General features: G+C 42.2%; 1 protein-coding gene across 1 annotated transcript in view; it reads left to right on the top strand.

Annotated features, from left to right (window-relative positions):
• Positions 1-211: 211 nt before the first annotated feature.
• VWA5B1 (von Willebrand factor A domain containing 5B1) overlaps positions 212-11,174 on the top strand; it is a 77,168-nt gene continuing 66,205 nt past the window's right edge. Inside the window, exons 1-4 of the mRNA XM_027841327.1 lie at positions 212-289; positions 1,218-1,320; positions 2,032-2,178; positions 8,390-8,600. Of these exons, the coding sequence (XP_027697128.1) occupies positions 212-289; positions 1,218-1,320; positions 2,032-2,178; positions 8,390-8,600 (539 nt within the window). The remainder of the gene's footprint in view (positions 290-1,217; positions 1,321-2,031; positions 2,179-8,389; positions 8,601-11,174) is intronic.

Raw genomic sequence — 11,174 nt, 5'->3', positions numbered from 1 at the left:
GGGACTTGAGGGATGGGAATCATGCTGAGAAGGCAGGAACCAAAAGAGAGTTTTCCCTGCTGCCGCTTCTCCCGCAGATCAGAGGCCCAGACCAGAAACAGTGGCATTGAAGGGAGCAGCAACAGCAACAAGATGCCCGGCCTGCTCAACTCTAGCACTTGGGAACCACTTCCACTCACCTCCTCTGACATCACTTCCTGTGTCCAAGGCTATGCTTTTGGCCTCATGGCCTCTCTCACCTATGGCAATGTGGAAGTCCAGCCTTTCCAAGGTAAAGATCCCCCTTGCTGCACACACATTGCCCCTCCTCTCTCTGCATGGTCCCTTCAGCCCAGCTTGGATGCTGGACGTCCAGGGAGGGGCGAACAGCGTCGGTCTCAGTCTCAGCCCTGGGCTATCACCCAGTAAACAGTTGGTCGGATCAGGATAAGAAGGTGGGAGGGAGGGGGTGACCCCATTCAGACAGGGTGAGTCCCGACTAGAAAGTCTCATGTCCCTTGTGTAGCACAGGCCCATCTCAGGGCCCCCTTATTTTATATGAAGCATCCCCCACTGTTCTGTGAGGGACCGAGCCCTGGATTTGAAGTCAGAGAACCTGGGCTTGACCCCCCCCAACATTGCCACCAATCCTCTCTTTGTCACTCATTTTGTTATGAGTTTTTCTGAAGCTCCACCAGTAAGAGTGAAGGTTCCCCCAAATGGAGGCAGCTGTGCTGAATAGGAAAGACCACTGACTTCTGTAATCCCAGGGCCCTGGTTTGACCCCCACCTCTGCTACCATGTCTATGACCCTGAGCAATTCCTTCTCTTCTCTTGACTTCTGCTGCAAAACAGGGATGATAATCATTGCCCTACATACCTCAAAGAGGGAATGCTAGGATCATAAAACGAGATGGTATATGTAAAATTTTCTGAAAATGCCATCTGGGCTGGCCTCACTCTAAGATGAATGCAGGATCCTAGGACTGAGAACTAGGAGAGACCTTATGCGATCTGGCTTAACTCCCTCATTCTCCAGATGAGTCCCAGAGAGCACGCAAGCGACTTGCCCAACATCATGGTGTAGGGACTGGGGCATCAAACAAATAGAAACAATCCCTCCTTTCGATATTGATTTGAAAAAACACAAATTAACATTATCTACATCTTATTGTATTTTTATTTATTTTGTTCAGCATTTCCCAATTACATTTTAATCTGGTTCAGGTAGCACTCAGGGTGTTGTAAAGTTGTATGAGGTCACAAGTTTGACACCTCTGACTAGTGGTAACATGCTACAATGGAAGAGCCCTCACCACAGTGCTCTAAGCAATCAATCAAGCAAGAAAGTATTTAAGGGCTCTGGTGGAGCAGGTGGTAGGTCCACATTCTGCCTCTGACACTACCTGTGTGATTTTAGGCAAGTCACTTGACTTCCCTGGACCTCAGTTTCCTCATCTGTAAAAATGATTGTGCCAGACCAAAAGTAACTCTGAGGTTCCTTCCGACTCTGGACCTGTGATCACATGATAAGATACTCGACTTGGATTCTGGAAGACCTCAATCCCCACCTCCAACTCTTCCTGGCTCTGGAACCCCGGGCAGAGTAGCTTAAGTTTTCCTATCTGGAGTTTCCTCATCTGGAAAATGGTGATAATGACACCTGAGGATTGTTGTGTGGGTGAAAAGAGATACTGTCTGGATGAAAAAAGTGCTTGGCAAGCTTTAAGGGGTTCATGCATAGAACCAGACGTTTAAATGTCAAGTGTCATGAGAGAGGAGTTCATAGAATCATAAGTGCTGGAAGGGATATTGGAGGCCATCAAGCCCGATTCCTCATGCTACAGATGAGGCCCAGAGGAGGGACACCCAAGGTCATACAGCTGGAACGTAGAATCCTGGTCCTCTGATTTCAAACACAGCTTCTAGTGGCTACGTCCTCACGGTTTGTATGGGATGGTACCCATGGGATGTAGGCGTGAGGGGAAGCTCGGGTGGATGCCATTCACTCATTCAATGTCCGTGGTGGGGACGGGGTGCCTTCCCCGGCAGGCCTCTTCATATATCCCCTGGATGAGTACACCACAGTGGTCGGGTTCGAAGCCATCATCTCTGATAGATCCGTGACAGTACAGATCAAGGACAAAACCAAGCTGAACAGTGGCTACTTTGACATGAATCGACCTCATAATGATATGGGTAAGATGGCAAGGATGGAGGAGGAGGAAGTTTTATCTGGGGTCTGGATTGGGCCTAGGGCAAGGACCTAGACTGGGGCTATGAGTAGAGTTGGGGCTTTTACTGAGCCTGGGGTTGGGACTGAGACCATAACTATGGTGGAATGACTAGAGCTTTGTCCCAGGGTGCCAAGTTTAGAAGGTACTAACGATATTTGCGATGCTTAATTAACTAGAAATAGCAGAGCTTAGGACCTAGTCCTTGAGAATAATTAGTTAAAATAGGCAAGTTGGGGTGAGTTTTGCGGTGTCTTGCCTTGCCCAGCCCTGCTATCTCTACCTTCTTGGGTCTCTGTCTCCCTCCCACCTTCCCCTCAACCTAGGGTTTATTTTGAGATGCTTGCCCAAGGAACAATCTGGTGTTACTTGACCCAGACACATAAATTTTTAGTTATGGTTCTGCCAGGAACCTCATAAGTCAGTTTATTTCTTTTTTGTAATTTATTATTTATTTATTTTTAACATTCTTTTTCAATTTTGAGTTCCAAATTCTCTCCCTCCTTCCCACTCCCACCCCCCCATCCACTGAGAAGGCAAGCAATATGAGGTCATTTATACATGTGAAATCATGCAGAACATGTTTCCATATTAGCCACATTACTAAAATAAATAAATGAATGAATTAATGAAGTGAGGGGGAAAAGAGAAAAATATACTTCAATTTGCACTTGGAGTTCATCAGTTCTCTCTCTGGAGGTGGACAGCATTTTTTTTTCATTATAAGTTCTTTGGAACTGTCTTGGATCATTGTACTGATCAGAGTAGCCAAGTTATTCATAGTTGATCATTATTACAACATGGCTTTTACTATGTATAATGATCTCTGGGTTCTGCTCACTTCACTTTACATCAGTTCGTATATATCTTGCCATATTTTTCTAAAACCACCCCACTAGTCTTTTCTTAAAGCACAATAGCACTCCATCACAATCATATGCCCCAACTTGTTCAGCCATTCCTCGCTTGATGAGCATCCCCTCAGTTTCCCAATCTTTGTACCACAGAAAGAGCTGCTACAAGTATTTTTGCATATATAGGTCCTTTTCCATTTCCTTTGGTCTCTTTAGGATATAGACCTACTAATGGTATTGCTGGATCAAAAGGTATGCCCAGTTTTATAGCCCTTTGGGCATAGTTCCAAGTTGTTCTCCAGAATGGTTGGACCAGTTCACTACTCTCCCATAATTCATTAGTGTACCTATTTTCCCTCATCCCCTCCAGTATTTGTTATTTCTAATAGGTGGTACCTCAGAGTTGTTTTAATTTGCATTTCTCTAATCAATAGTAATTTAGAGCATTTTTTTCATATGACTATAAATAACTTTGATTTCTTTTTCTGAACACCACCCATTCACATCCATAAGTATTCATCAATTAAGGAATGGTCTTATTTTATATATTTGATTCAATTTTCTATACATTTGAAGCTTTTATCAAAGAAACTTGGTGGAAAAAATTTTCATATTATTTCATTGTCTATGCTACTCATTAGTAAAATGTAGTTTTCCTGATTATCTCTTTTAATTAGGTCTATTTTTTATTTTGCTTTGTTTGGGATTGTGATTTCTACTCCCTCTTTTTTTTACTTCAGCTGAAGCGTGTTAGATTTTGCTCCTGCCCTTCATTTTCACTCTCTGTGTGTCTTTCTGTTTCAAATGTGTCTCTTATAAGCAACATACTGATGGATTTTAAATTCTAATCCATTCTGCCATCTGCTTCCTTTTTACAAGTGAGCTCATCCCATTCACATTCACAATTATCATTACTGTGTATTTCCCAATTCCTTCTGCTTATTCTTTTCCCTGTTTTTATCCTACCCTTCATCAAAAATCTATTTTGCTTCTCACTGCTGCCTCCCTTAATCTGCCTTCCCTTTTATTGTCTCCCACCAGTTCTCTTATCCCCTTCCCTTCCTATTTCTCTATTTGGTAAGATAGATTTTTGTACACAACTCTGTGTGTGTTCTTCTCAGTGAACCAATTTCAATGAGAGCGAGGTTCAAGCATTGCCCTGCACCACTCCCCTTTTTCCCCTCCACTACGAAAGCTCTTCCTTGAGTGAGTGCCTCTTTTATGTGAGAAGAGTTCCCCCCTTCTACCCTCTCCCTTCCCCTTTCTCACCCTCTCATTTTTCTTTTGCAGATCATTCCAATATAATTGACATACATCTGTGCCTTCTGTCTACATAGACACCTTCTAACTGCAATAATAATGATACAGTTCTTAGGAGTAACATGAATCATCTTCCCATAAGAATGTAAACAGCTTAACCATATCAATTCCCTTATGATTTCTCTCTTATGTTTACCTTTTTATGCTTTTCTTGAGTCTTGTGTTTGAATGTCAGATTTTCTATTCAGCTCTGGTCTTTTCATCAAGAATGCTTGAAAGTCCTCTATTTTATTAAATATCCATTTCCCCCCTGAAGGATTATACTCAGTTTTGTTGGGTGGGTTGTAATCCTAACTTCTTTGCCTTGTAGAATATCATATTCCAAGCCCTCTGCTCCTTTAATGTGGAAGCCACCAAATCTTCCATGATCCTTACTATTGCTACATGATAATTGAATTGTTTATTTCTGGCCACTTGAAATATTTTCCCCTTGACCTGGGAGCTCTGGAATTTGACTATAATATTCTTGGGAATTTTTGTTTTGGCATTTCTTTAAGGAGGCGATTGGCAGTTTCTTTCAACATCTATTTTACCCTCTGGTTCTAGAATATCAGGGCAGTTTTCCTTGACAATCTCTTGAAAGATGATGTTTAGGTTCTTTTTTTATCATGGATCTCTGGTAGTTTAATAATTCTTAAACTATTTCTCCTCAATCTATTTTTCAAGTCAGCTGTTTTTTCTGTTTCTGCTATTTTTTCATTCTTTTGACTTTGTTTTATTGTTTCTTGATGTCTCATGGAGTCATTAGCTTTCCACATTCCCAATTCTAATTTTTAAGGAATTATTTTCTTCAGTGAGCTTTTGTATCTCTTTTTCTATTTGTCCAATTCTGCTTTTTAAGGAGTTCTTTAATTTAGTGAATTTTTGTGCCTCTTTTACCATAGGCCAATTCTGTTTTTAAAGTGGTTTTTTTTTCAATATTTTTTGTGCCTCTTTACCAAGCTGTTAATTATATTTTCATAATTTCCTTGCAACACTCTCATTTTTTTCTCCAAATTTTTCCTCTGTGACTCTTGTCTCTTTAATTCTTCCAAGAATTATTGTTGGGTATGTGAAGCTTTGTTTGTAGTCATTTTCACACTATTGTCCTCTTCTGAGTTTGTGTCTTGGTCTTCCCTGTCATCATAGTAGCTTTTTATGGTCAAGTTCTTTTTTTGTTGTTTGCTCTTTTTTCCAGTCTATTTCTTGACTTTGGACTTTATGTTAAAGTTGAGCTCTGCTCACCTGGAGGTGGGGAGGCACTATGCCAAGCTTCAAGGTTTTTATGCTGCTGTTTTCAGGGCTAGTTCTGGGGGTCCACAAGTTTTCAGTGCTTCCAAAGTAGTATGATTCAGGGAGAGGTGTGGTCACTGCTCTCCTGGTCTGGGCTCTAGTCTTTACCCAGGAAGGGCCCCTACTCCTTGGCAGATGCAAGTGCTAGCACTCCCCTTCACTCTGGAACTGTGACCAGAGCCCCTGCCCCCTTGTGACCAACCAGAATCACTCTTCTCCATCCTGGAATTGCAACCCAGAACTGTGTATGGGCAATAGAATTGCCAATAAGCACCAGCTGTACCAGTACCAGAAATGGATCCCCTGTAATCTCTTTCTCATCAGTTATCTAACTGCCTTACATTCTCTGGGCTGAGAGCTCCCAAAGCTGTTGCTGCTGCTGCAGCCACTGTTGCAGGTGCCCTGTGGACAGGCCTCCACCCCATTGTGACAGACCTCTCCACCAAATTTCCCAAGTTTTCTTAGGCCAGAAAAATATCTCACCTCGAACTTTTGCTGTCTCGGCCACTCCAAAATTTTATTTGAGGCATTATTTTGAAGTTTTTTGGAGGGGAACATTGACAGAGTTCAGCTGGGTTGCTACCTCTAATTCACCATCTTGACTCCACCTAAATCAGTTTCTCAGGTACTGACATGATGTAATAGAAAAAGCACCGGATTTGGGGTCAGAGAAATTAGGTTCAAGCATAGCCTTTGCCATTTTTACCACCTAGCTGTGTGACCTTGGGTAAGTGAATTAATTTTTCTAGACCTCAGCATTTTCATTCTTCAAGTAAAAAAGTTAGGTCCCTTTAAACTCTAAATACATGATCTGGTGATGCCTGGGTTCTAGTCCCAGCCCTGTTACTACTTAACTGTGTGACCCTGGGCAAGTCTCCTTACTTCTCTGACACTCAGTTTCCTCATTTGTCAATACTAAAATATTTGGATGGATCTTGGATGTCTTTAATACAGGTCCTCTTTCCACAGGTACAGAATCCAACCCATTCTTAGTTTGCTATCCTTACCAATTAATCCCTGCCCCTTCTCTAGTAATGAATTCTCTGTTTCTCACTTTCCTTATCTGTAAAATGAGGCTTAGGTGATTTACACCAGCTTCCTTCAGGTCATCTCTGTATATAGCATCTGGCAAATAGTAGGTGCTTAAAATGCTTTTTCATTCATTCATTTATTCATTGAATCTTTCCTCTACACTTGGATGAGCTTTCAGCATCTCAAATTCAACATATCCAAATGGAACCCAATGGCTTTCCTCCAAATGCCACCCATTCCTAATTTCCCTATTACCACCATCCTTTCAGTCACCTTAGCCTTGTGTTGTCTTCAACTCTTCCCTCTCCTTCACCCCACCATCACCCCATGATTGGTTAGTTACCAAGTCTTATTGATTCTATCTTCACATCTCTGGTCTCTGCCCCACTCTCTCTACTTACAGAGCTAGCATACCAATTCAGTCCCTTATCACCTCTCCTCTGGGCTATTGAAATAGCCTCTTAACCAGTCTCTCTACTTCTGTCCTCTCCATTCCTTTCTCCACATAGTGCTCAAATTGTTCTTCCTAATACACCAGAATGACCATGTCACTCCCCTCCTAAAACAACTTCAGTAGCTCTCTTTTGCCTCGATGATAAAATCAAAACTCCTCAATTTGGCATTTAAATCCCCATAGGGTATGTCTCCAACCTATCTTTCTGGGTTGTTTTCGCATTTCTCTAGCCAAATTAGTCAACTTGCAGCTTCCTATATTTCACAGTTCATCCCCCATCACCACACCTTTGAACAGACTCTTCCCCATGACTGAAATTCTCACTCCTCTGCTCCAATGACTTCATAGGGAGGGTAGTACCTGAACTAGGCTTTCAAAGATGGACAGAATGTCCACAAATGGGGATGGAGATGGGGGGTGGCATCCAAGGCATGGGGAAATGGCTAGAACAAAAACATGGGGAAATAGTCACTGGTCTAGTTTGGCTGGAATGTAGTAAACATGAAGTAGGGTAAGATAAAGCTAGACAGGTCATTTGGAGCAAGATTGTGGAGGGCTTTGAATGGCAGAAGATCTTTTTATTTTTATTTGGTGAACAGTGGTAGCTACTGAAGACAATACAATCTACAATTCTTTCTCTCTTCTTCTTTTTCTCTTTTCTCTCCCTCTTTTCTTTTTTCTCTCTTACTCTTTCCTTTTGTCTCTTTCCTGTTTCTTTCTCTCCCTTCTTTCATTCCTTCCTTCCTTCTTTCCTTTCTTCTTCCCTCCTTTCCTTCTCATTCAAAAAGATTTTATTGATATCTTTTGTTTTTATATCACCTTTATTTCCCAACAGAGAACCTCCCTTAAAACAGATGGGGGAAAAACAAAGAAAAAGTAGCCAGTTCAGCAAAACTAGCCAACATCCTGACCAAGTCCAACATTGTATGCAGGGAATACTTTTCTTATAATCTTCCCTCAACCCCCAACCATCCTAGATACATAGTAGGCACTCAGTAAAAACTAATTAATTGAATTGATAATTCAGTCACTAGACTGAATTGAATTCAATTAAATTGCTTTGAATAAATTAATAATTGACCTGAATTGAACTGAATTTTACTACTTGTACTGAAATGAATGAAATTCAATTCAATTCAGTTCATTGCGGTTCACTTCAATTCAATTGAACTCATTTGAGTCCCATTTCCAGGGAAGTTGTTGTTTCCTGGATTACTCTTTCCATCCCATGTCATCCTTCTCAGGCAAGATCACTCTGGATGAAGATCTGGAACGGACTGTGTTTGTGGCCAACCTGGGTACGATTGGCCCCCTGGAAAGCGTGTCCATCTTCATCAGCACCTCCTCAGAGCTCCAAACTCTACCCAGTGGAGCCGTAAGGGTCCTGCTGCCGGCTGTGTGTGTCCCACCAGTCCCTCACTCAGATAACAGCATCTCTAGCCAACAGCCCCGAGGGTGAGAGACCCCCTTGCCCTTGCTAGGAGGCAGACCTCACCGTTTGGAGAAGAGCAATAGTAGGGTCTGCCTCATTGCTTTCATAGTCTGAATGCTGTAAGAATGGGGAGGGCAGTCCCTTTGGACCCCTTTCTGAAAGAGAGAAGGTCCATGAAAGCCTCTAATACCTTCTGGAGGCCAGATGAAGGCAGGCCACTTGGGAAAGGAAAGTGATCCCTCTGGGCCAACTCTGGGACTTGCACAGCTGAGGATGCTTATGAGACTTCTGGGTCCAAAAAGGCTATGAGTAGAAAGCAGGGGGACCCCTTTTTATCCTGTACTGAGGTTCTGTCCCACTTGTACCTGCCTTGCCTGGTGGAAAGTTTGGGGTAAATAGTGAATAAAGAATACAAGTAAAGGGCTGCCCCTGAGGCTGCCACTAACCATTCCATGTGGGGTAGAAGGTTCTACTGGACTCTGACTGTCAGAACAGACAGGCTCTCAAAAGTGGAAGTGGGGGTATCTGCTTTAACATCAATAAGTACTAGCCTTCTCTGATGCCTGGTGTGGAGCACTGATGGTAGTGGGCTCTAGAGCATGTAGGTTTTTCACTGTAGTCTGTAAGAGACTAGCCGAGGCAGTTACATCCTGGCCTTCTGCCTTCCACTCCCATCTCAATCACTGAGGCACAGATCTAGATTTTCAGAAAAATGGTCTTGAGTTATCAAAAGAATGGGGCAGATGATTCATTATCAGAAGTGGAGAAAAGAACATTTAGGGCGTTATAAGAGAAATAATCTCCTCTCTGACTTTATGTGGTAGCTAACTCTGTCAAATCCCTTCTACATGTGACTTTCCCCATCACAGTTTCGACAGGTCATGGGTCGGCATAAGAAATTAAAAGAGAATTTGGGGGAGTTTTCTGGAAGCCTCAGACAACTTGTGAAGGCAGCAGACAACATAGAAAAAGTTCAGAAACTCAGAAATGCATAAAATAAATATATAATATTATATAATATCAACATATTTTATCTTCTAATACCATAATAATTCAGACTTCTTCTCTGGTACAAAGGGAGGGTCAAAAAATTTTACACAGATTTTCTAGATCATGGGGGTGCCATGTCCCTAACCCTGTGATGTGGAAGGAGTAACTGTATAGATTTACCACAGTGCAGAAATCATGAAGGCAAAAGCCTAGGTTTTATTATTGTGCTCAAGAATAAACTCAGGCCTCAGAGAAAATCTAAACATTATGAGGATTCTGACAAAGCTTCTTATAGGCAAAATTACATCAGAGTTGACAGAGAAATGATTCATTTACATATTGCAAACTTGTACATTCCTCTTGGGCCATACAAGTCAAGAAGATAGATTTATGACCCCATACATCCTTCGATGTCATAAAAGGTGAACACTTAAACAGTCACAATCTCATATATCCTTTAGGACACAAACTTCATCAAACAAACTCTACAGGTGAACTAAGTCAGGTTACAGATTAACCGTAGTTAGAGGATTCACAAACAGACCGAGGAGGAGGATTTACAGGTTGCTAAGGAGTCGGGGACATTTAAGATTCTTCCTCTGGCTTCCTATCTAAGGAATGTTTAAGGATCTAAGTCAATTTTCACATCCCATGGGATAGCTTATGGTCAAGTGAGGTTAATATTAACCGAAATTTGCAGGAGCAATGAATGGCCTTGAGTCCTGAATAATAAAAGGAGATTTAAAATTCCCATATAAGGGAACATAAGATCAAAGATTTTTGAATTGGAAGGAACCTTGGAGATCAATTAATTTCGACCCCGGGATTTTACATATGAGGAATAAGTGGCCCAAAGAGATGGCAATTATGTGAATCGTCTATAATCACAGGGGCTAGAGACCAGACCCTGTGATTTTATTAATAGAAGGGAGTCCCAGATGAGGAAATGCCTTCTGCCAATGCAGGACACCTTCTCTGCAATTTATAGTCTTAAAGACTTGCCTCGGCACTCACTGAGAGGTTAAATGACTTGTTCTGGGTCACACAGTCAGAATGGAGAACATGAGCCCAGGTCCTCCAGGCTTCAAGGCCAGTTCCCTATTATTCATGATCCTTCAGCACCTCTTGGTGCCTAAGATCATTGCAATAGTAATTGGCAAGGGTAAGTTTGGAACCTGGATTCCAAATCCAGCATTCTTTGCAGTAGACTGATTTTTGGTACAGATAGGACATCAATCAATGGCATCATTGGCAAATCTCAAAACCCAATACACTGGCAGCTATCATGGATATTAAAGGTGGAATGGCCCTGAGAATACAGAATGTCAGAGATGGGAGGGCCCTTAGAACACAGGATGTCTGAGCTGGGAGGGACCTTAGAACACAGGATGTCTGAGCTGGGAGGGACCTTAAAACACAGGATGTCTGAGCTGGGAGGGACCTAAGAACACACAATGTCAAAGCTGGGAGGGTCCTTAGAACAGAGAGTGTCAGAACTGGGAGGGGCCTTAGAGACCTTCTGGTCCCACCCCTTGCTTTGCAGAGGAGGATCCCTTAAGACTCAGAGACTGGACGTGCCCTGCCCAAAATGACACTGTTTATCAGCA

The sequence above is a fragment of the Vombatus ursinus genome, unplaced genomic scaffold (genome assembly GCF_900497805.2).
Source record: "Vombatus ursinus unplaced genomic scaffold, bare-nosed wombat genome assembly UNPS02014859.1, whole genome shotgun sequence".
In the NCBI taxonomy this organism is placed as follows: Eukaryota; Metazoa; Chordata; class Mammalia; order Diprotodontia; family Vombatidae; genus Vombatus; species Vombatus ursinus.
The sequence above is the reverse complement of the archived record's forward strand: the minus strand, read 5'-3'. Positions and strand labels throughout refer to the sequence as shown.